General features: G+C 37.7%; 1 protein-coding gene across 2 annotated transcripts; it reads right to left on the minus strand.

Annotated features, from left to right (window-relative positions):
- Window positions 1–5,704: 5,704 nt before the first annotated feature.
- On the minus strand, window positions 5,705–25,943 carry LOC125647653 (U5 small nuclear ribonucleoprotein 40 kDa protein-like). Of its 2 annotated transcripts, none has more exons than XM_048874411.2 (9): window positions 25,763–25,943; window positions 18,822–18,951; window positions 18,351–18,444; window positions 15,756–15,921; window positions 15,406–15,528; window positions 14,637–14,757; window positions 14,087–14,169; window positions 7,346–7,511; window positions 5,705–6,068 (listed from the first exon to the last, which is right to left on the minus strand). In XM_048874411.2, the coding sequence occupies exons 1-9, from the start codon at window positions 25,868–25,870 to the stop codon at window positions 6,019–6,021; spliced, it is 1,041 nt and encodes a 346-aa protein (XP_048730368.1). In that variant the 5' UTR covers window positions 25,871–25,943; the 3' UTR covers window positions 5,705–6,018. The 2 variants fall into 2 exon arrangements, with proteins under 2 accessions (XP_048730368.1, XP_055998530.1); XM_056142555.1 differs by lacking the exon at window positions 5,705–6,068 and adding an exon at window positions 7,177–7,203 and having other exon boundaries at window positions 7,302–7,511; window positions 25,763–25,921.
- Window positions 25,944–25,977: the final 34 nt, after the last annotated feature.

The following is a 25,977-nucleotide window of genomic DNA, read 5'->3' on the forward strand; positions in this document are numbered from 1 at the left end:
TTCTTCACATACTTCTCTAAAATACAAAATGCTCGGTTATACCGGGCTCACTGCGTGTGTGGCCGGTCAACAGGGGATGCTTATCCCTCCTAAACACCTGATCCCACCTTTGTTGTGCTCAAGGGTTCGTTTTTGTCTCGTACTCAACTTTGTATATGAAATTCTTAATAGAATCTATGAGATTAAACTTTGTTTCTTTTTTTCCCCCATCATCTTGTTTTGTACCTTTGGTATCACCACACAAGTGTAGTTTTCATTTTGAACGTTAACTGCTAGATAATTCAATAACATGAGCTTTTGTAACGCTAATTATTATAGGATTAAACATTCTTTTTGAAGAATTTATCAATGTGTAAATTCTGGACATTTCACTCACAAACTGAATAAAAGTGTGAAGCACTTTTATGTTAAGTTTGTGAGTAAAATGTCCGGTGTTTACACACCGATAAATTCTTCAAAAAGAATGTTTGATTCTTATAATTCCAATTTATTCGCTTTATTAACAATTGCAAAAATTTGAATAGTTTCCCCGCACTATGTTATTTATTTTCAGGCGTGTATAAATACATCGCGTTTTCGGATTTATTGATGTGTAAACTCTTGTTCAGCTTTATTTTTGTCCAATCAAAACAATTGTAATAAATAACATTGGAATTATCACACAATCAATTTCAATGATAATTAATGACCTTAATTAAAGGGACTGATTCACGATTTTCCCCAAAATTTTCATTTTCACTTTTAATGATCAAAATCTATTGATTGATGTGTTTAAAAGAATTCACATAAAAATTAAGGTTCTACATTATCACAGAAGCTCATTTTAGAAGGTTTATTATTTGTTTTGTAAACAGATATTGCGGTATATTATTGTTTACGAAATTTTCAAAAGAAATGGATATCGATCTGAATTTATTATATCTTTCACATTTCAAACATTTTTGGGGTAAATGTGTCATCTAAAAGTTAAAATTTGTGACAATGCAAAATTAAGATGCTTTATATTACACAATCAATATTTCACATGTTTGTATTCATAAAAAGACTCGAGTCTTTGTTTACATAACATAGATTTAAGGCTAAAATATTGCTTTCCTTCTTGCATTCAGAAGGTCAAAATTTTGGCTGTCAACATTAAATGAGTTATATTGTTAATGTTTAACATCAGAAATGAAAAATATTTTTATCAAAAATCGTGAACCAGTCCCTTTAAATGTCACAAAAACAATTTTAATGAAACAATTATTGTTTCGCATTAATTGATTGTCACAAAAACAATTTACTATGGAAAGAGATTTTGTAATGCACAGAGCGTCATGACTCATATGTTAAATAGAACACGTGGGGGTATATTGCGGTACCCTCTTCACAAATATTTTGCAATGTTAATGGACATTGGTAGGTTTTGAAGATTTATTGACAATAAGTTAAATTAATATTAATATGTTAAAGTTTGTATGATAAATGAAAACATTTGTTGCTTGTGCATATACTTTTATATATTTGACTTTTTTCTGTTTGAACAAACAAGAAAATGTCGTTTCAATACACATATTAAAATTTCTATGTCGATAAAGTTTGCATGTAGGATTACATGTTATTTTCCCGCATCATTAGCGTCGAGACCGAAGGTGCAGATCGTCAACGGGAGGTGTATGAACGATGCAATAAAGTTTTTCTTCTTTATTTTATCTTGTAATGTATTTTCCATGCTTTTCTATGTTGTAAATATCATGTCAAATTTCTGTGCCGCAAAAAATTACTACATTTGGTGTATACATGTATAAATTGTACATATACCTAAAGCTTACCTCTCAATATACTTAATAAGAAATACATTTCATTATGAGGGCATGGAGCCATGAACTGTCACGCTTTATGCCAGCATACACCGCGAAATGTGAGAGTGCTTCACACACCGCGAAATGTGCGAGTGTTTCATACACCGCGAAATGTGCGAGTGCTTCATACACCGTGAAATGTGTGAGTGTTTCATACACCGCGAAATCTGTGAGTGCTTCATATACACAGCGAAATGTGCGAGTGCTTCATACACCGCGAAATGTGAGTACTTCGCACAAAGTATGCTGGAGTGAAATGTTGCTGTTCATACCCTCATGCATTTTCAATATCAAAATATTTCTCAATAAACACCACTTGTACTTATGGAATCCGGATAGGGCCACGTAGTTCACTATCGCACCATCGCGGTTTGGATCGATGGTGCGATGGTGCAACAATGCGATGACGATGATGCGATAGCGCGATGATGATGGTAAGATGGCGCGATAATGCGATAACGATGGTGCGATAGTGCGATGATGCAATAACGCGATACCGATGGCGCGATGGCACAATAACGGTATCGCGTTATCGCCATCGTACCATCGCTCCATTGCACTATAGCATCATCGTTATCGTATTATCGCGCCATCTTACCATCGTCATCGCATTATCGCGGCATCGCTTCATCGACCCAAACCTCGATGATGCGATAGTGAACTACGTGGCCCTATCCGGATTCCATATGTACTAGTATTCATAACGTTCACTACATGCAGTGACTATGGAATCCGGATAGTATGGAATCCGGATAGGGCCACGTAGTTCACTATCGCATCATCGAGGTTTGGGTCGATGGTGCGATGCCGCGATAATACGATGACGATGGCGCGATGACGATGACGCGATGGTGCGATGATGATGGTAAGATGACGCGACAATGCGATAACGATGGTGCGATGACGCGATGATACGATAACGCGATACCGTTATTGTGTCATCGCACCATCGGTATCGCATCATCGTCCCATCGCGTCATCGTAGTATCGCTCCATCGCTATCGCATTATCGCGCCATCTTACCATCGTCATCGCGCTATCGCACCACCGCGTCATCGTCATCGCCCCAAACCTCTGCACTATCGCACCATCGTTATCGCATTATCGCGGCATCTTACCATCGTCATCGCGCTATCGCACCATCACGTCATCGTCATCGCACCATCGTCATCGTATTATCGCGCCATCGACCCAAACCTCGATGATGCGATGGTGCGATAGTGAATTATGTGGCCCTATCCGGATTCCATACGTTATCGCAATCGTACCATCGTTATTGCATTATCGCGCCATCTTACCATAGTCATCGCGCTATCGCGTCATCACACCATCGTCATCGTATTATCGCGGCATCGCCCCAAACATTGATGATGCGATAGTGAACTACGTGGCCCTATCCGGATTCCATAAGTGACAGTTCGGACCGCGCACAACTACACATATTTTGTAAATTTCGAGCTGGGGTACGTGCAGTCTGTGTAAAAAAAAATTCCCGGAATCTAGAAAGACCCTCTGATATTCTCGACAACTGGGAAGAGGACCCAGACGATCAAAGCCGGGGACGGCCTGTATTGATCCACGAACACCTCAGAAACATCGAACCAAAACATCGATTTTATTTCGGTTGTCAACAAACCCTCTATACAGAACTTGACTTGTTAGTCCCCTCCCGGCGGAGCTGAAGGCAATTTTAATCCGGTGCGTTTATTTTTTGCTGAGTTATGACCCTTGGGCATATAAAATCAATGCAAATACTCAGTTTTCCACACTTGTGTGTATGTGTGTGTGTGTGTGTGGGGGGGGGGGGGGGGGGGGTGTAATGTTCGCAAATATTAATTTGATATTTCATACCATATCAAGTTATAGATCAGGTTCATTTTTTTGTGTGTGATGAATTTTGAAAATTCCAGGAATCTAGGAGAATACCAGACAACTTTATTTTTAGGCCGGTAGGGGACATGCATTGCTTACTCCACCAAGGTTCAGTGGCATCCTATGTTATCATGTTTATATAGTTTTGTTTTTATTACAATTTATTTTCATCTTATATCATTTCATTTATCTACTTTTTATCACCGCATAACTAGGTATATATAAGGGGGCTCTTGTAGATGTAATTTACTGCTAAGCATTACTTACATAATGTTAGTTCCATTAGATACAATACGGAACAGTCCCGGTGACTCAGTTATTAGATACGGTACGGAACAGTCCCGGTGACTCGGTGATTAGATGCGGTATGGAACAGTTCCAGTGACAGTGATTAGATACGGTACGGAACAGTCCCGGTAACAGTGATAAGATTGTTATTAGATACGGTACAGAACAGTCCCGGTAACTTGGTGATTAGATTCGGTACGGAAAAGTCCCGGTGACAATGATCAGATATGGTATGGAACAGTCCCAGTGACACAGTGATTAGATCGTTATTAAATATGGTATGGAAGAGTCCCGGAGACTCAGTGATTAGATACGGTATGAAACAGTTCCAGTGACAGTGATTGGATACGGTACGGAACAGTCCGGGTGACACAGTGATTAGAGTGTTATTAGATACGGTACGGAACAGTCCAGGTGACACAGTGATTAGAGTGTTATTAGATACGGTACGGAACAGTCCAGGTGACACAGTGATTAGATCGTTATTAGATACGGTATGGAACAGTCTAGGTGACACAGTGATTAGATCGTTATTAGATACGGTACGGAACAGTCCTGGTGACAGTGATTAGAGTGTTATTAGATACGGTACGGAACAGTCCAGGTGACACAGTGATTAGAGTGTTATTAGATACGGTACGGAACAGTCCAGGTGACACAGTGATTAGATCGTTATTAGATACGGTATGGAACAGTCCAGGTGACACAGTGATTAGATCGTTATTAGATACGGTACGGAACAGTCCTGGTGACAGTGATTAGAGTGTTATTAGATACGGTACGGAACAGTCCAGGTGACACAGTGATTAGAGTGTTATTAGATACGGTACGGAACAGTCCAGGTGACACAGTGATTAGATCGTTATTAGATACGGTATGGAACAGTCCAGGTGACACAGTGATTAGATCGTTATTAGATACGGTACGGAACAGTCCTGGTGACAGTGATTAGAGTGTTATTAGATATGGTACGGAACAGTCCAGGTGACACAGTGATTAGATCGTTATTAGATACAGTACGGAACAGTCCTGGTGACACAGTGATTAGAGTGTTATAAGATATGGTACGGAACAGTCCAACTGACACAGTCATTAGATTGTTATTAGATACGGTACGGAACAGTCCCTGTAACACAGTGATTAGATCGTTATTAAATACGGTATGGAACAGTCCAGGTGACACAGTGATTAGATCGTTATTAGATACGGTATGGAACAGTCCTGGTGACACAGTGATTAGATCGTTATTAGATACGGTACGGAACAGTCCCTGTAACACAGTGATTAGATCGTTATTAGATACGGTACGGAACAGTCCAGGTGATACAGTGATTAGATCATTATTAGATACGGTATGGAACAGTCCGGGTGACAGTGATTAGTGTTCCCTTTGCTTTGTGACTATAGGTTGGGAACCGACCTTTTACAAGTTCTTGGCAGTTAGAAGTAAGAGTCACAAGTGTTTCGTATGAAACCTTATAAACCAAAGTCCTGTGTCGTAGCACATGTTGGAACGTTAGAGAACCCTCACTGTTACAGCCCTGAACACAAAGCACAGGTCTAAATTTGTGATCCTTCACCTACAGCTGGTGACATCTCAATACGAGAGAAGTTTTTTTCTTCCAAAGAAATGTAGACTAGGAAACAAATACAGTATTGTATTCATCTCAAGCTGTATACACTGCATAAATCATCATACTGAATCGTTTTTTGTCTTTTAATAATATAAAAGTAAACATTTCATTCACAAATCAAGAGTGTGATTACTCGCAGATCTCAGTAGAGCCAGAGAGCGCAATCACACCATGAGAAGTACTGAGTTAAGAATGGACACCACTCAGTTAATATCAGTAACTCCTGGTCACTATAAACAGATGTCACACCTCTACATCAGGCCTCCTGACATCACACAGTGTCACTGTAGTTACAATTACTCTCGTTCTAAATTTTCTTCTAGTCTTTTTGCTGCCCATATTGTCACTTTAAATCAGATTACACGTACACCATCACCAGAACTTCATTCTATCTCTCCAAGATAAATCTTCTTGTCGCTTGAGCATGACAACACTTAAAAGAAAGAATATACCGAAATATCATTAATTATTGTACATTTATATAGCTCTTTATATAACCAACACAATTACCCTAAAGCACTTTACATGTAAAACAAACTAAAAAACATAATTTGCCTATGGGTTCTGTGTGACAATATAACAAGGTCTGATTGTATATTAGACACCTATTTACTGGCTATGAGGACGATAGCAAGTTTACTGTCACCCAAGAAAGCAACTATTTCCCCGAGGCGCAGCCGAGGGAAATAGTTGCTGTTGAGGGGGACAATAAATTTGCTATTGTCCGAATAGTCAGTAAATAGGTGTTTTATTATACCGAAGTAGACTTTACTTGTGTCAGACATACCAAAGTGAAGTAAACTAACATTCGGCATTAGCCTAGATGGAATCGACTGAGTAATCAGACTTTGACGTCACATAAAAGAAAACGCGGGAAAATAAAGCATCAGGTAAATAGTTTCGAGACTATTTCCCTAGGGTGAGATAGTTCAGAAACTATTTCACAGCTAGTGTTATCGAGAAGAAATAGCAAATTTATTCACCTGACATTTATATATCAAAAACATTCTTAGGTATTATAAACATACCTATGGGTTCTGTGTGACAAGATAATAAGGTCTGACTGTATATACATACCTATGGGTTTTGTGAGACAATATAACAAGGTCTGACTGTATATACATACACTGTACCCATGGTTTCTGTGAGACAATATAGCAAGGTTTGACTGTATATACATACCTATGGGTTCTGTGTGACAAGATAACAAGGTTTGACTGTATATACATACCTATGGGTTCTTTGTGACAAGATAACAAGGTTTGACTGTATATACATACCTATGGGTTCTTTGTGACAAGATAACAAGGTTTGACTGTATATACATACCTATGGGTTCTTTGTGACAAGATAACAAGGTTTGACTGTATATACATACCTATGGGTTCTTTGTGACAAGATAACAAGGTTTGACTATATATACATACCTATGGGTTCTGTGTGACAAGATAACAAGGTTTGACTATATACATACCTATGGGTTCTGTGTGACAAGATAACAAGGTTTGACTATATACATACCTATGGGTTCTGTGTGACAAGATAACAAGGTTTGACTATATACATACCTATGGGTTCTGTGTGACAAGATAACAAGGTTTGACTGTATATACATACCTATGGGTTCTGTGTGACAAGATAACAAGGTTTGACTGTATATACATACCCATGGGTTCTTTGTGACAATATTTGACTGTATAATATACATACCTATGGGTTCTGTGGGGTGGAATCCGATATCGTTGACTGATCCTGCGTGTCCTGGTAACTTATACAATATCCTGCGTGTTGTGGTATCCCACACATACAAATAACGATCACCTGACCCGGCGGATACCTTGCTGCCATCAGGTGACCAAGCACACCGCAACAAATTCTACAAAGAGACTTTTGTGTGATTATCAAAATACAACAAAATCTACAAAAATAAAGTGCACTGCTAGAATTCATCAACTAAACAAGTTAGAAGGTCCTCGGCCTTACTGTGTTAAAGATCTGATCCAGACATGATTGTATAGGGTTATATGCATGGCCATAATTCCAAAATTAGGCCATAATGACTTACTTTTGGGTTGTAACATACCCTCCCACAAGATGCATCAACTGACCAGGTCTGATGATCCTAGAACTCACAGTGTGTAAGATAATGACTAGGTCTGATGATCCTAGAACTCACAGTGATAATGACAGGTCTGATGATCCTAGAACTCACAGTGATAATGACAGGTCTGATGATCCTAGAACTCACAGTGTGTAAGATAATGACTAGGTCTGATGATCCTAGGACACAGTGTGTAAGATAATGACATGTCTGATGATCCTAGGACTCACAGTGTGTAAGATAATGACATGTCTGATGATCCTAGGACTCAATGTGTGTAAGATAATGACTAGGTCTGATGATCCTAGAACTCACAGTGTGAAAGATAATGACAAGTCTGATGGTCCTAGAACTCACAGTGTGTAAGATAATGACTAGGTCTGATGATCCTAGAACTCACAGTGTGTAAGATAATGACAAGTCTGATGATCCTAGGACTCACAGTGTGTAAGATAATGACTAGGTCTGATGATCCTAGGACTCACAGTGTGTAAGATAATGACAGGTCTGATGATCCTAGAACTCACAGTGTGTAAGATAATGACTAGGTCTGATGATCCTAGGACACAGTGTGTAAGATAATGACAAGTCTGATGATCCTAGAACTCACAGTGTGTAAGATAATGACTAGGTCTGATGATCCTAGAACTCACAGTGTGTAAGATAATGACAGGTCTGATGATCCTAGGACTCACAGTGTGTAAGATAATGACAAGTCTGATGATCCTAGTGTGTAAGATAATGACAGGTCTGATGATCCTAGAACTCACAGTGTGTAAGATAATGACTAGTCTGATGATCCTAGTGTGTAAGATAATGACAAGTCTGATGATCCTAGTGTGTAAGATAATGACAAGTCTGATGATCCTAGTGTGTAAAATAATGACTAGGTCTGATGATCCTAGAACTCACAGTGTGTAAGATAATGACAGGTCTGATGATCCTAGAACTCACAGTGTGTAAGATAATGACAGGTCTGATGATCCTAGAACTCACAGTGTGTAAGATAATGACAGGTCTGATGATCCTAGGACTCACAGTGTGTAAGATAATGACAGGTCTGATGATCCTAGGACACAGTGTGTAAGATAATGACAGGTCTGATGATCCTAGGACTCACAGTGTGTAAGATAATGACAGGTCTGATGATCCTAGGACTCACAGTGTGTAAGATAATGACAGGTCTGATGATCCTAGGACACAGTGTGTAAGATAATGACTAGGTCTGATGATCCTAGAACTCACAGTGTGTAAGATAATGACAGGTCTGATGATCCTAGGACTCACAGTGTGTAAGATAATGACAGGTCTGATGATCCTAGGACACAGTGTGTAAGATAATGACTAGGTCTGATGATCCTAGGACTCACAGTGATAATGACAGGTCTGATGATCCTAGAACTCACAGTGTGTAAGATAATGACAGGTCTGATGATCCTAGGACACAGTGTGTAAGATAATGACAAGTCTGATGATCCTAGAACTCACATTGTGTAAGATAATGACAGGTCTGATGATCCTAGGACTCACAGTGTGTAAGATAATGACTAGGTCTGATGATCCTAGAACTCACAGTGATAATGACAGGTCTGATGATCCTAGAACTCACAGTGTGTAAGATGATTAGGTCTGATGATCCTAGGACTCACAGTGTGTAAGATAATGACTAGGTCTGATGATCCTAGAACTCACAGTGTGTAAGATAATGACAAGTCTGATGATCCTAGAACTCACAGTGTGTAAGATAATGACTAGGTCTGATGATCCTAGAACTCACAGTGTGTAAGATAATGACAGGTCTGATGATCCTAGGACTCACAGTGTGTAAGATAATGACTAGGTCTGATGATCCTAGAACTCACAGTGATAATGACAGGTCTGATGATCCTAGAACTCACAGTGTGTAAGATGACTAGGTCTGATGATCCTAGGACTCACAGTGTGTAAGATAATGACTAGGTCTGATGATCCTAGAACTCACAGTGTGTAAGATAATGACAGGTCTGATGATCCTAGGACTCACAGTGTGTAAGATAATGACTAGGTCTGATGATCCTAGAACTCACAGTGTGTAAGATAATGACAGGTCTGATGGTCCTAGAACTCACAGTGTGTAAGATAATGACTAGGTCTGATGATCCTAGGACACAGTGTGTAAGATAATGACAGGTCTGATGGTTCTAGGACTCACAGTGTGTAAGATAATGACAGGTCTGATGGTCCTAGAACTCACAGTGTGTAAGATAATGACATGTCTGATGATCCTAGTGTGTAAGATAATGACAGGTCTGATGATCCTAGAACTCACAGTGTGTAAGATAATGACAGGTCTGATGGTTCTAGGACTCACAGTGTGTAAGATAATGACAGGTCTGATGGTCCTAGAACTCACAGTGTGTAAGATAATGACAGGTCTGATGATCCTAGTGTGTAAGATAATGACAGGTCTGATGATCCTAGAACTCACACTGTGTAAGATAATGACAGGACTGATGGTCCTAGAACTCACAGTGTGTAAGATAATGACTAGGTCTGATGATCCTAGGACACAGTGTGTAAGATAATGACAGGTCTGATGATCCTAGGACTCACAGTGATAATGACAGGTCTGATGATCCTAGAACTCACAGTGTGTAAGATGACTAGGTCTGATGATCCTAGGACTCACAGTGTGTAAGATAATGACTAGGTCTGATGATCCTAGAACTCACAGTGTGTAAGATAATGACAAGTCTGATGATCCTAGAACTCACAGTGTGTAAGATAATGACTAGGTCTGATGATCCTAGAACTCACAGTGTGTAAGATAATGACAGGTCTGATGATCCTAGGACTCACAGTGTGTAAGATAATGACTAGGTCTGATGATCCTAGAACTCACAGTGATAATGACAGGTCTGATGATCCTAGAACTCACAGTGTGTAAGATGACTAGGTCTGATGATCCTAGGACTCACAGTGTGTAAGATAATGACTAGGTCTGATGATCCTAGAACTCACAGTGTGTAAGATAATGACAGGTCTGATGATCCTAGGACTCACAGTGTGTAAGATAATGACTAGGTCTGATGGTCCTAGGACACACAGTGTGTAAGATAATGACTAGGTCTGATGATCCTAGGACTCACAGTGTGTAAGATAATGACAGGTCTGATGGTCCTAGGACTCACAGTGTGTAAGATAATGACAGGTCTGATGATCCTAGAACTCACAGTGTGTAAGATAATGACTAGGTCTGATGATCCTAGAACTCACAGTGTGTAAGATAATGACAGGTCTGATGGTCCTAGAACTCACAGTGTGTAAGATAATGACTAGGTCTGATGATCCTAGAACTCACAGTGTGTAAGATAATGACAGGTCTGATGGTCCTAGGACACACAGTGTGTAAGATAATGACAGGTCTGATGGTCCTAGGACACAGTGTGTAAGATAATGACAGGTCTGATGATCCTAGGACACAGTGTGTAAGATAATGACAGGTCTGATGATCCTAGGACACAGTGTGTAAGATAATGACATGTCTGATGATCCTAGGACTCAATGTGTGTAAGATAATGACAGGTCTGATGATCCTAGGACTCACAGTGATAATGACTAGGTCTGATGATCCTAGAACTCACAGTGTGTAAGATAATGACAGGTCTGATGATCCTAGAACTCACAGTGTGTAAGATAATGACAGGTCTGATGATCCTAGAACTCACAGTGTGTAAGATAATGACTAGGTCTGATGATCCTAGAACTCACAGTGTGTAAGATAATGACAGGTCTGTTGATCCTAGGACTCACAGTGTGTAAGATAATGACTAGGTCTGATGATCCTAGGACTCACAGTGTGTAAGATAATGACAGGTCTGATGATCCTAGTGTGTAAGATAATGACAGGTCTGATGATCCTAGAACTCACAGTGTGTAAGATAATGACAGGTCTGTTGATCCTAGGACTCACAGTGTGTAAGATAATGACAGGTCTGATGATCCTAGAACTCACAGTGTGTAAGATAATGACAGGTCTGTTGATCCTAGAACTCACAGTGTGTAAGATAATGACTAGGTCTGATGATCCTAGTGTGTAAGATAATGACATGTCTGATGATCCTAGAACTCACAGTGTGTAAGATAATGACAGGTCTGATGGTTCTAGGACTCACAGTGTGTAAGATAATGACAGGTCTGATGGTCCTAGGACACACAGTGTGTAAGATAATGACTAGGTCTGATGATCCTAGAACTCACAGTGTGTAAGATAATGACAGGTCTGATGATCCTAGAACTCACAGTGTGTAAGATAATGACAGGTCTGATGATCCTAGTGTGTAAGATAATGACTAGGTCTGATGATCCTAGAACTCACAGTGTGTAAGATAATGACAAGTCTGATGGTTCTAGGACTCACAGTGTGTAAGATAATGACTAGGTCTGATGATCCTAGAACTCACAGTGTGTAAGATAATGACAGGTCTGATGGTCCTAGAACTCACAGTGTGTAAGATAATGACAAGTCTGATGGTTCTAGGACTCACAGTGTGTAAGATAATGACTAGGTCTGATGATCCTAGAACTCACAGTGTGTAAGATAATGACAGGTCTGATGATCCTAGAACTCACAGTGTGTAAGATAATGACAGGTCTGATGATCCTAGAACTCACAGTGTGTAAGATAATGACTAGGTCTGATGATCCTAGGACACACAGTGTGTAAGATAATGACAGGTCTGATGATCCTAGAACTCACAGTGTGTAAGATAATGACTAGGTCTGATGATCCTAGAACTCACAGTGTGTAAGATAATGACTAGGTCTGATGATCCTAGGACACAGTGTGTAAGATAATGACAGGTCTGATGGTCCTAGAACTCACAGTGTGTAAGATAATGACTAGGTCTGATGATCCTAGAACTCACAGTGTGTAAGATAATGACTAGGTCTGATGATCCTAGAACTCACAGTGTGTAAGATAATGACTAGGTCTGATGATCCTAGGACACAGTGTGTAAGATAATGACAGGTCTGATGGTCCTAGGACTCACAGTGTGTAAGATAATGACTAGGTCTGATGATCCTAGAACTCACAGTGTGTAAGATAATGACTAGGTCTGATGATCCTAGGACACAGTGTGTAAGATAATGACAGGTCTGATGATCCTAGAACTCACAGTGATAATGACAGGTCTGATGATCCTAGAACTCACAGTGTGTAAGATGACTAGGTCTGATGATCCTAGGACACAGTGTGTAAGATAATGACAAGTCTGATGATCCTAGAACTCACAGTGTGTAAGATAATGACAGGTCTGATGGTCCTAGGACTCACAGTGATAATGACAGGTCTGATGATCCTAGAACTCACAGTGTGTAAGATAATGACTAGGTCTGATGATCCTAGGACACAGTGTGTAAGATAATGACAGGTCTGATGATCCTAGAACTCACAGTGATAATGACAGGTCTGATGATCCTAGAACTCACAGTGTGTAAGATGACTAGGTCTGATGATCCTAGGACACAGTGTGTAAGATAATGACAAGTCTGATGATCCTAGAACTCACAGTGTGTAAGATAATGACAAGTCTGATGATCCTAGAACTCACAGTGTGTAAGATAATGACTAGGTCTGATGATCCTAGAACTCACAGTGTGTAAGATAATGACAAGTCTGATGATCCTAGAACTCACAGTGTGTAAGATAATGACAGGTCTGATGGTTCTAGGACTCACAGTGTGTAAGATAATGACTAGGTCTGATGATCCTAGAACTCACAGTGTGTAAGATAATGACAAGTCTGATGATCCTAGAACTCACAGTGTGTAAGATAATGACAGGTCTGATGATCCTAGTGTGTAAGATAATGACTAGGTCTGATGATCCTAGGACTCACAGTGTGTAAGATAATGACTAGGTCTGATGATCCTAGAACTCACAGTGTGTAAGATAATGACAAGTCTGATGGTTCTAGGACTCACAGTGTGTAAGATAATGACTAGGTCTGATGGTCCTAGAACTCACAGTGTGTAAGATAATGACTAGGTCTGATGATCCTAGGACACAGTGTGTAAGATAATGACAGGTTAAAGTTAATTTCAAATCCTGAAATCCCAGGAGGCTACTCCACCAAGAGGCATCAAGTGACCTAATGTGATGGTCCTAGGCCTAACAGTGTGCTAATAAATGAACGGATGGACATGAAAGTCTACACAACAATGTGGCCAGTCAAAAGTCAGGCCTGTAAAGTAAGGCCTTGTGACTACTGATCACCCAATCTAACACCTGAATACAAAACATTATACAGTTCTCCTGCCCTTGGAATGAATCGCATTATATAATTAAATAATAATACAATCCTTACTTTTTCAAAAGTGTGTTGATGCCCTTGGAAAACTTTGACACATCTCTCCTGTGGTGCAAAGGGCCTTACATCCCAAATTCTTACTGAAATATAAACATACTTATGTACTTGTGTTGAACTTGGGTTTTTTAGTTGTGTTTTATGAATATTGAACTTTGTGTTTTGTTGAATGGTAGTTGGGTATATTGGCAGGTGGAAATCCAGATAAAAATTTCAAACATTTTATTTTTTTTGTCTTTCTGTACACATTGTATAATAAATATATAAAAGGTTGAGACACCATAGTTTCTGACAACTTACGAGGTAACATTACAAGAGTCACATCCAACTGCCATCCAAAAAACATCTATAGTAAAACACACTCATAATAAACAGGCTTAGAACAAATTCATGCTTATTGTGAAGTGAGAGGAAAATTTAAAAAAAACCTTTTATTGGATATAACAAAGTTTATTTATTCTAAAAATGAATTGTTTTTCACTGTTACATGAAAATGTAAAATGTAGACATGGGGTAATATTAATCAAATACAACATAAAAGATTGGATACCTGTGTTGTCCATGGAGTTTGACAGAAGGTAGGATCCATCAGGACTCAGCTGCACACCAGTCACCGTGTCAGTGTGGCCTCGTAATCGGTACAGAATGTCGTTCTTTCTCAGGTCCCATACCTGATAAAGATGCCATCAAGAGTTCAACACCATTTCTAACAATACATGTATCACATTTTTCTTCCACAAATCTGATGTGTTTTAAAATGAAATTTTCCATCATAGGTTTACATTTTATCAGTGCATTATGATTGACAGTGCAGGTCTGTATCATAATTACCTCAGACCTTCTAAATACTAACACAAAATACCCTATTTTCAAATTCTGTAAATACACAATGAAATATTGATAAAGTATTTATAATCTGTACATTGTTTTTTATCACGCCTCAGACAAAATTGTTGAAATTTAATTGGTCAGATCTTGGTCACATGACGCCGTGAAAAAAACCCACATATCATGCGAGAAAAATCCGTATTGAGCGAATAATTTATTGTCGGGTTCGACTTGCAGCCGTGACAAAATTGGCAAAGCGATAAGTTGTATGATATAGACCCCCACATCTACAGTTAGAGGTCTTCAACGTGATAAATTTGTTACACAGTTAGTGACCTGATACGGGAAAATACATGGTGTGAAAAGAAAACCCGTATCGGGCTTCGCCTCACTCGATACGGGTTTTCTTTTCACACCATGTATTTTTCCATATCAGGTCACTAACTAACTGTGTAACTATTAATATTTCTCCCCGATACATAGATACTAACCTTTATATCATTATCTATTCCCCCAGATATGACTTGTTCTGCTGTGTCATTAAACGACACTGCTGTGACTTGGTACTCGCTTTGAAATGTTTGCTGACATCCTTTTTTCCTTGCATCCCATAACTGCAATTATACCATGCACAAACAACACATCATTTTAATCACATGGTAGGGGAGGAATTCATTGTTAAATGACACAGAAAACCCACAAATTCCTCAACTTCTGTCATCTTCAGTACTGGTAATATGGATTTGTCTTAATATGATAAATTTTAACTAACATCTTTATCGAAACAATTTTAAATAATGTTCTTTAAAAATAATATTTTCCCCATTTGAGAAGAAGATACCTTGATTGTTCCATCATCGCTTCCACTACAAATAAGCTGTGGTCCGCGTCTTGCCATCTGACACGAATTTACAAATGTTGTGTGACCTTTCAACTTTTTTATCCTCTCACCAACTTCCACGTCCCACAATGCAACAGTCTTGTCTGTGGAGGCCGTTACGAGAGAACTGGAAAAAGTTGATTCAGTTGAGTGGTACATGAACAATTCAGATGTTTACTTTTAGCAAAGGTTTTCAACTAAATGATAAATCACAATGGCTACCCATCTCATTGGAAGACTTGGGAGATCTTTAATTCAAGCATTTCTGTCTGTATCTGGTTTATATTTCTTTTTGACCCGATTTCGTTAGCGAATGGAGACGACCCATGGTGTTTCTCTATACACCTGTGTATTGTCCCCCTTGGCTAACAGAGATGATCAACAGTAGGAAGCGTACAGCTTGATATATGTGTAATAACAGAAAAGTTTGAATAATTAAGAAATAAATTTCACTTCTGAAAATACATGAGAGTAAGAACTGACATGCTTCACGCTGGCATAATTCATGAACCATGTTAGTGCTGGTGTGACGTAATTCATGAACCGTGTTAGTGCTGGTGTGACGTAATTCATGAACCGTGTTAGTGCTGGTGTGAAGTGTTGCAGTCCATACCCTTATCCATTCATTTCCTATATTTACATTCTACTTTCATTTCTGCCGTTAAAATAGACACACTATGTTCATCAAGGTTCATACACACACTGTTCACAACTGCAGCACGTTCATGAGGAAATGGCTGTCATTACAAAGATATCAAAGGATAAACATGAAAATTGTTATAGCTGTAGACTAGGTATCTAAAATGTTTCAGAGGGACAGCCCGGCAGAATAGAGTGCCTTTCACAGCTGAACTCAATGCAGGCAATGCAATTAATAATAACAAGAGGTCCATGGGCCACATCATTCACCCAAGTCACCTTGGCCCATATTTGAAGATTTTATCTACATATATGCATGTAAAACTTTGATTCCTATTGTGGTCCCAATTTACCACCCCCCCCCCCCCCCACCCCCACCCCCATCTTGAATCTGTACTATGTCAGAAAGCTTTCATGTATAGGTAAACTTTTCTGGCTCAGTGGTTCTTGAGAAGAAGATTTTTAAAGATTTTCACTATATACATGTACATGTATTTGTAGGTAAAACTTCAATCCCCTACTGTGGCCCCATCCTACCCCAAGGGGCCATGATGTTAACAAAGTTAAATCTGCACTATGTCAGGAAGCTTTTATGTAATATAAACTTCTCTGGTTTTTGAGAAGATTTTTCCTATATATTTCTATGTAAAACTTTGATCCCCTATCATGACCCCAACCTACCCACAGGGACTATGATTTTTACAAACTTGAATCTGTACTATGTCAGGAATTTTTCATGTAAATATTAACTTTTCTTGCCCAGTGGTTCTTGGGAAGAAGACTTTTAAATATTTACTCTGTATATTTGTATGTAAAACTTCAATCCCTATAGTGGCCCCACCTTACCCCCGGGGGCCATGGTTTTAACAAAGTTGAATCTGCATTGAATCAGAAAGCTTTCATGTAAATGTAAACTTTTCTGGCTCAGTGGTTCTTCAGAAGAGGACTTTAAAAGATTTTCAATATTCATTCGCATGTAAATCTTTGATTCCTACCCCCCGGAGTCATGGTTTTAACAAACTAAAATCTGCACTATGTAAGGAAGCTTTCATGTAAAAATATATTTTTTTCTGGTCCAATGGTTCTTGAGCAGAAGATTTTAAAAGATTTTCCCTATATATTTGTATGTAAAAATTTGATCCCCTATTGTGGTCCCATCCTACCCCCGGGGGTCATGATTTTAACAAGCTTGATTCTGCACTATGTCCGGAAGCTTTAATGTAAATTTGTACTCTCCTGGCCTAGTGGTTCTTGAGAAGACGATTTTTTAAAGATTTTCCCTATATATTTGCATGTAATTTTTTATCCCCTATTTGTTGGGGGGGGGGGGGGGTTAACAAAATTGAATCTGCACTATGTCAGGAAGCTTTCATATGAATTTCAGGTCTTCTGGCGCTATGGTACTTGAGAAGATTTTAAATGACCCCACCCTATTTTTGCATTTTTGTGATTATCTCCCTATTGAAGGGGACATGGCCCTTGAACAAACTTAAATCTCCTTTACCCAAGGATGCTCAGTTCCAGGTTTGGTTGAAATTTACCATGTGGTAATGAAGAAGATGAAAATGTAAAAAGTTTATGATGTTGACAACAACAACGACAGACAAATTTCAATCAGAAAGCTCACTTGAGCTAATAATACAGTGAAAACTGCCTAATCCTGTATAATCCATTTCACTGGATATTCTGATCGTTACTTTCATTTTTTTCAATGTTGTTTTTACTGTTTATTCTGACATACTGTGTATTCCAACAACAACAAAATTTGTCTTCCAGTGCATGTCAGATTAGACAGGTTTCACTGTATATAGGAAATTCTAATATAAATGTTGTGTTAGATATAACTTGATTCTGCATTCCTTATTAGACTTGCAATACAACACATATAACAACTTTTTCATTAATTGCAAGCCTTACTTTCCATCTGTGGAAAATTGAAGTTCCATAACTGCTCCTGTATGTCCTTTCAATACAGCAAAATTTTCACACTCTCCGTAAACTGTCCAGAACACTGTCAATGATAAAAAAATGTCAAAACACTGTCAACGATAAAAAATAGAAATCATTAAAACAATGTAAATATCATGAAAATGCTTTCAAAGCGTAAATATCATTATACATGTAGTCAGAAACTTGGGATAGAAAACACATTTTGATATACAATGTAATACATCTGATCTCAAAAACACCAGTTTCATACGCAGTCATCATCATCATCAGCATTTTGATTAACGTGCAGGATTAGGTGCATCTTCCACAGCAGTGGGCTCCCTTCCAGGTAACTGGCTTGCTGAACGCATGACAGACCTAACATTTGACTTCCAGGCAGTGATAAAATTACTATCAAAAATATATTTTTAAAGTGCTTAAGTTCTAATTCATAATTACATATCAATCTGTCAAATCCTGAGGACGCAATCATCTGCCCATCAGGGGAGAACTTGGCTGTATAGATATCTCCCTCATGTCCGCTAAGTTGCATGATGGGAGCTTCTAAGTTGGAGATTCTGGGTGGACTCTGAAAGAGTTAAAGGTAAGTCATTTTCCCCAAATATGTCCTTGTCTGTCCTGCTAAAAGTTACTAATGTGAACCCTTCCTACAACTTGCTTTTATTTATATATAATTTAATTCTTATTGTATCCTTGTCTCTGATTGGTCAAATTCCAATTGAGGAACACAGGTTATTTTTGTATAACCTGGTTCGGTCAGCTGGTTTGGTATGGGGACACACCCCCTTGACAACCAGATGTCAGAACTATTTTTTTCTCTCTCTCTAAACTTCTATGGAATAGAAAGTTTTGTTAAACATCTTTCTCTGCATGTATGGTCGAATAATACTATTGATAGATTAAAACAAATATATTATATTCGAATTAATGATTTTTCAAGTAAGCATTACCCTGTTCATTTTGAAATACATTTCTCACTGGGGAAAAGAAGGGGGGTGCGTTGTTTCATTCCTTGATCCGTCTTTCAACAAAGCAAGCAAAAATTCATACGTCACATTTTATCACATGACGTCAGACACATTGACATGTGGATGCTATTTGTTACTTGCTTACATATTTTCTTGTGTCGGATTTACTATTAGCGATAACATTGCATACAAGGGTAAGTTTTCATTTAGTAGAAGTTTTCACAGAGTTGAAAGCCGTAAATTATTGCATTTTCTGATATTTGAAGATTTATTTTGGGTAGGCCTAAACAATGCAATTTCCCTTATTTTCTCAATCTGTCGGAGATGAGCGACTTCAAAGTCGATCTCTATCTCTAAAGGGCAGCGAAATACTCATTACATGGATAGTCTACACATATTTTCTATCATGATAAACTTCACTTTCGATACAATATTTTGATAAATGGCTAGGCTCCGTAGAACTAAGATTAAAGATGGCAACCTTTGGCTTTGCAGCTAGATCTAGACGATTTGTGTCGCTGTTGCTAGGTAAATCATTGCGCGGCTTGGTTGACTTGTATTTTTCCGAGTGTATGTACATTTTGATAAACGAAGGTTAGCATCTTTGTCTCTTGCATTAAATTATAAGGAATGACTTTAATTCTGGGGCAAGTTATACGAGTATAACCTGGTTTGGGTCAGTTTACGCTTTATAATCCGCGAAGCGGATTATAAAAAAGTGTAAACTGACCCAAACCAGGTTATACTCGTATAACTTGCCCCATAATTAAAGTCATTCCTTAAATAATTTAAAGCACCCTGATTGGCTGAAATTCACAAACTAGAAAAAAAATAAAATGTTAAATTCACCTGCACTTGCCTTCAAGGTGAATATAACATTTGATTTTGCCAATACCAGAAAATCAAATCCCATAATCATTGGGAATTTAAAAATTTGTATGATTTGTTACTATTTTAGTGGTTGTCTAATGAAAACTTGCATCTGTAATCACTTTCGACTAGGTCTTGCAATCCGAACTTCACTGATCGAGCCTTTTCTGTCATCATTTATTTTGTCATTGCTTCCTCCTCAAATTTATTAAACACAGAGCTTGGCTCTTTAACTTTCTTTTTTGGGGAGAAAAAAGTAAAAGAAGTTGTTTTGTGATACAGCTCAAAATTTCCTAATCATTGGTACAAAAATTCATAGTAAAGGATAAGGGAATGATTAAAAAATCCACTAGAAAAAAGTAAAATTCTTTTAATTGATGTGGAACTACAATTGACTAAGTTTATTTCGATTGGACAATTACTGTTGTGATACCCTAGATATTAGGAGGGGGTAATTCCCAGATGTGTTATATAAAACCGAAAAGGTACAGAATTTCCTTCATTTTGCATTCTCGATCATTGATTTGTTTATATGTTTGTTTGTGTAGGTATTTTGTCTGAGAGAGTGTGGCTTGCCTCTATGTGTACATTGACTATACAGGACCGAATGCCCTATGTGACCCAAAAAACTTTTGCATCTATAGACTGTTGGATACAATTCTCTTGGATACTTTTAAAACTGCCATTCTATCAATATATCATGTCATATTTTATCAACAACATTGTTGAGAAATTCAATTTACAGCGTTTTTTACACAAGCATTTCTTCAATTAGGATAGCAAGTTTGTGAATTGAATCATTAATTAATTAATGCACGTAATTTACCCTTGTGTACTTTGTTATTGATGATTGTTGGGTTGTCGCCCATGTGTCGTACAAATCCCATGGGGATCTGGGTTAGAATAGATCCTCAGTACTCCTTGCTTGTCATAAGAGGCGATTAAATGGGGTAGTCCTTTGGATAAGACCACAAAAACCAAGGCCCTGTGCCACGGGCATACCTAATTGAAGACTTACAGAAGACCTACAAAAATGTGGGCTATATACATCAAAACTAAATTATGATTTTCTGATTAAGCATGTCTCAGATATAAAAAAAATAAACACAAACAATTTTAATAAAAATAGATTTTAAAGTGTATTTATAAAGCTTGGTATGGGGAACAAATTTTTTCTATTAAACGACCTAGCGCAAGAGCAATAACTCATGTAAATATATATCTACAAATCAGCTGTTCAATTGTTAATCATTTTTTTTACTTTTTAACATACAATTTTGAAACATTTTTCTGATCTTTTAACAAAGAAAATATACAAGAAATGATTATTAATTGAACAGCTGATTTGCAAGTATGACATTTATACGAGTTATCGTTCTTGCGCTAAGAGAGAAAAATAGTTCCTCCTACCCAGCTTTGAAAATACACTTTAAAACTTAGTTTTATCAATTTTTTTTTTGTTTATGTTAGATATTTGAGACATACTTAATGAGAAAATCATATTAGCTTTGATGTAAATAGCCTATATTTTTGTAAATCTTCCGTAGGTCTTCAATTAGGCAGGCCGCTGGGCCACAGCAGGAGTAACACAATAAAGATCTCTGTAAGCGCAGAGCATAGGCCTAAATTTTCCAGCCCTTCACTAGCAATGGTGACATCTCCATATGATTTCTGGTCGTTTCGGCCTTTTTTCAGTTCGGCCCCAAGTTTTTTCGGCCGTTAGTAGTTTCGGCCTAATGTCGTTTCGGCCCTAGTCGTTTCGGCCTTACTTTTAAATACCTTTGTAATACCAATAAATTAAGTCTTTTTTCTCATCTTACTTACTATATCAAAATTGATATTTCTGTAAAGGATATATATAAGCCAAAAACTGTCCATTCTGTGAGAGAAAGAACTGGGTGAGGCCCGTAGGGCCGAGATCAGTTCTTTCTCTCGCAAAATGGACAGTTTGAGGTTTATATCCTACTTAAAACATTACATCTCTTGTTCTAAGAATGGACAGGCTCAGGTAAACCCATTGACAATGATAATTATGAATAAAGCTATTTTTTTTTAATAATCTGACAATATAACCAGTCTTGCGTAGAAGTCTGTTTCTTTTGTTCACTTGTTGGAGCCATAGGCGTAGCTTGGGTTCGAATATTACCGAGGCAGGGGGTCAGACATTATCGACATTTTAACAATGTAAAAGGTTGCCACTGGGAGCCAAATTTTGATCTGAAAAGCATTGTGTTTTCGAATATTTGGATGAGGAAATAATTAACGCCAGCCAAAAGAACCCAATGTGCCCATCTCGTGAAATGAAATTATTCATGAAAGCAAAAATAATAATTCAGAATTATGATATGCTAATAAAGAAAACACCCCCCCCCCCCAAAAAAAAGCGTTGTGAAGAAGTTTTGGATTGTTCCTCTGAATCCAGCGAAATTCAAATACAGTATGGAAATATGTCTTTCAAATTTAAGTTTTGATGCGATATCATAATGGCCAATGGAATTTAAAAAATTGTGAATCTTACGAGTTGAAGCAGAGAATTCTACTAAGAGGAAATATCGTTTTAAGTGTTTCAGTGATTTTTCCGATATCTGTTTTGATTCTTACTTGTAAGGAATTTAAAATTGAATTTGTATCTCCATGACACACGTATTGTCTTTCTTATTTTCAGTCTACCTGTAGATTGGGTTTATCTGACACTGTCCAATAAGTTGACAATTGCTGTCCATTATTTTTAAGAACGAACAGTATAAATTTATCCATTCTTAAAAATAAAGGACAGCAATTGTCAACTTATTGGACACCTACAGGTAACCTTTTCACTACAAGTGGACTTTCTTGTATATAAAAGTCTAAAAAGACAAAGGATTGCAAAACAAAAATGTTTTAATTGTTGTGTAAACTGTTATAAGTGTCTATGGTGTAAACAAGGAAGTCCACACCATCAAGGAAAATGATATGCCATTTACAGATTACATAAGCTTGTATTTTAAAAGCAAAAATGTCAAAACACATTATGATGCTGATTAAATTATAAAACGGTACCATCTGATGCAGTGAAAATATGAAAATAAGCCTTCAAAATATATATCCGGCTTTGAGAGACGTGCAGTGTGACGACCTAACATAGAAAGATGACAATATTCATTGGAGTTTGAGATTAAGATTGTGTTTTTAAGCCTAATCAACATGTATTTTTGCACAATATTTCTGAATTGTCAGTATACATTAGGTCTATATATCCGATTTTTACAGTCCAGCAGATAGAGAAGCTCTATATATCGTCTGCTTTCTTTGGTGAAAAATTAAAATGTTGTTGCAGATAATTTTTTTCTTGTTTTAATGTCGTTCTTGACAGATCTATAACGTTATATGCACTTCACTTCAAATATTCAACATTTCTCGAAAGAGAATACCCTAACGTCAAGTATTATTTCCAAACATCGACTTGACACAATCAATAATCACCCCCCCCCCCTCCCCAATACAATCGTCTTGCATACCCATAAAGTCCAAAATAATTCAAAATAAGCCCTTTAAAAAAATAATACCCTCACTGGTTATTATAACAGAACTTATAATAATCAGTGAGGGTATTTTTCTAAAGGGCTTATTTTGAATTACATGTATTTTGGACTTTATGGGTATGCAAGACGTTGTTGACATGCATTAGTAATATTTTCAACAAAAATTAATTAAATCAACTCGTGTAGCTTATTCGATGGGGGGGGGGGGGGGGGGGGGGTCCTGAACCCAAGCACCTGTGAGATCATCAAAGATGTGCATGTGGTAGATCTTAGGAATAAATAGGTTGATGTATTCCTGGCAAACAGTTAATTACTGCACTAATGCGAAGGGGAAATGTGAAAAAAGTTTTTTTTTCTCGAAATTCCCGACTCAACCAAGTCATAAAGACTATGTAAACTGTGGATCCATCATGTGCGTAATGACAAGTTGAGGTTCAAGACATTTGTATGAAGAAAGGTTTACCGTCTGCCTGCTCTGCGACTTGACTGAATGTCTTCTTTTCTCAATAATAATAATATATGTGTGTATTATCTTCTACACATTGTGAGGACGTCCTCACACTTCATAAGTTTGGTCTCACGGTGGGTATCAGGGACTAACTTTTTAGACAAGACAGTCTTCTTGTGTATTCGAAATACACATACACCGTGCCACGCCGTGTCCACAGACCATTTTACACCATGTGTTGGGGAATACTCGTGGTCTCTACTGTAGATTTTATTATCAACATTATTGTATTCACCCGTAAAATTACTAACTGAACCTAACATACACTAACTACGCAAATAACATATCAGTTTACAGGTATAGTACCTGGCCATGAGTCATGATTGTTTATTTTTTCACTAAATATATTTCATTGAAAAAATGCCTTTTTGAATAAGCTTAGTGTAGTATCACTTAAATTGTAGCTAATTTTTATAGATATAATAACAAAAAACACACAGTTGCTTGTAGTTTCTTCACATGATTTCAAAGTGATTTTTAATATCTATAGGTTTTGCGGTGAAATCACATGTCAAATGCTAAATTGAAATTTTACGGCACAAAGTTAAGAAATCATTATATTTCGATGTTAAAAAGTTTGCCTTGATGATTTCAAAAGCTATTCACAATCATCATGGTATCACAATTTGCTAAGCATCATGGAAAAGAAAATTTGAACAATTTTGCATATATTTCATAATCTTTTCTAACACTAGGCCTACCTCCCTCATCATACAAAATTTCCTCCTCATTAAAGTCTCAAAAGCTTACACTCGAACAGCTTCCATTCAACAAACAACAATAGCATAAATTCATTACACATCTATATTAACAAAAACAACATCACATTGTCGGTATTTTGTCGCTTACGAAACTTGGGCCGAAACGACTAGGTATCGAAGGCCGAAACGACAAGAGGCCGAACGAACCTAGGGCCGAACTGTAAAAAGGTCGAAACAACTTGCATCGCTCCATATGAGTGAAAGATTCTTGAGCAGGACGTAGGGTTAAATCTAAAGCAAACTAGCATGGCGCTGCCCTTTTCAATTGCACCATGCCCTTTTTTCTCTATAAATTTTTTTAAAATATTTGTTAATTATTTCACAAGGTTGATTGAAAAGTTTAAAATCAAGGCAGCAACTTTTAAAGAGGCTAAATGATTATTCTATTTCTATCATAGCATGATACAATGAAAAAGCCCCGAAATTGTCTTGCCGCGACGAAAAGTGCCCTTTTGAACAAATGATATGTGTGCCCTCTCTAGATCCTAGATTTAACACTAAGGACGTTAAACAATATACAATAAAATTCTCGAGAATCGCGAAACACAAGGCGATTCGGAATACCCTTAATGTTTGTACGAGTAAATTTTGAAAGTATAAACGGCTGGAACGTATAAATCCACGACTAGTCGATGAATAGCTAACGTTGTATTGTTTTACCATGTCCGAATTTAAATAAAGATTATTTGATTTGATTTGATTAGCTAGTTTGTTACGATCCGATTGATCTGTGAATCAGGTTAAACTTTACCGTTTCCGTTAATGCACCATTCTGGCCTCCGCCATATGTAGTAATTTCATTTCGTGGTTTCTTTAAAGGGACTACAGCAGTTTCTGTTGCTTTCCTTTTGAACTCCATTGTAAAAGATGATATTTTCGCCGCTAACACGCTTTAGCAGGAAGTTGTTGCCCGACTGGAATATTTTGAGAGTAAACCAAACCAGATGTTCCGGAAGAAAAACTGTT

The sequence above is a fragment of the Ostrea edulis genome, chromosome 6 (assembly GCF_947568905.1).
Source record: "Ostrea edulis chromosome 6, xbOstEdul1.1, whole genome shotgun sequence".
NCBI lineage: Eukaryota > Metazoa > Mollusca > Bivalvia > Ostreida > Ostreidae > Ostrea > Ostrea edulis.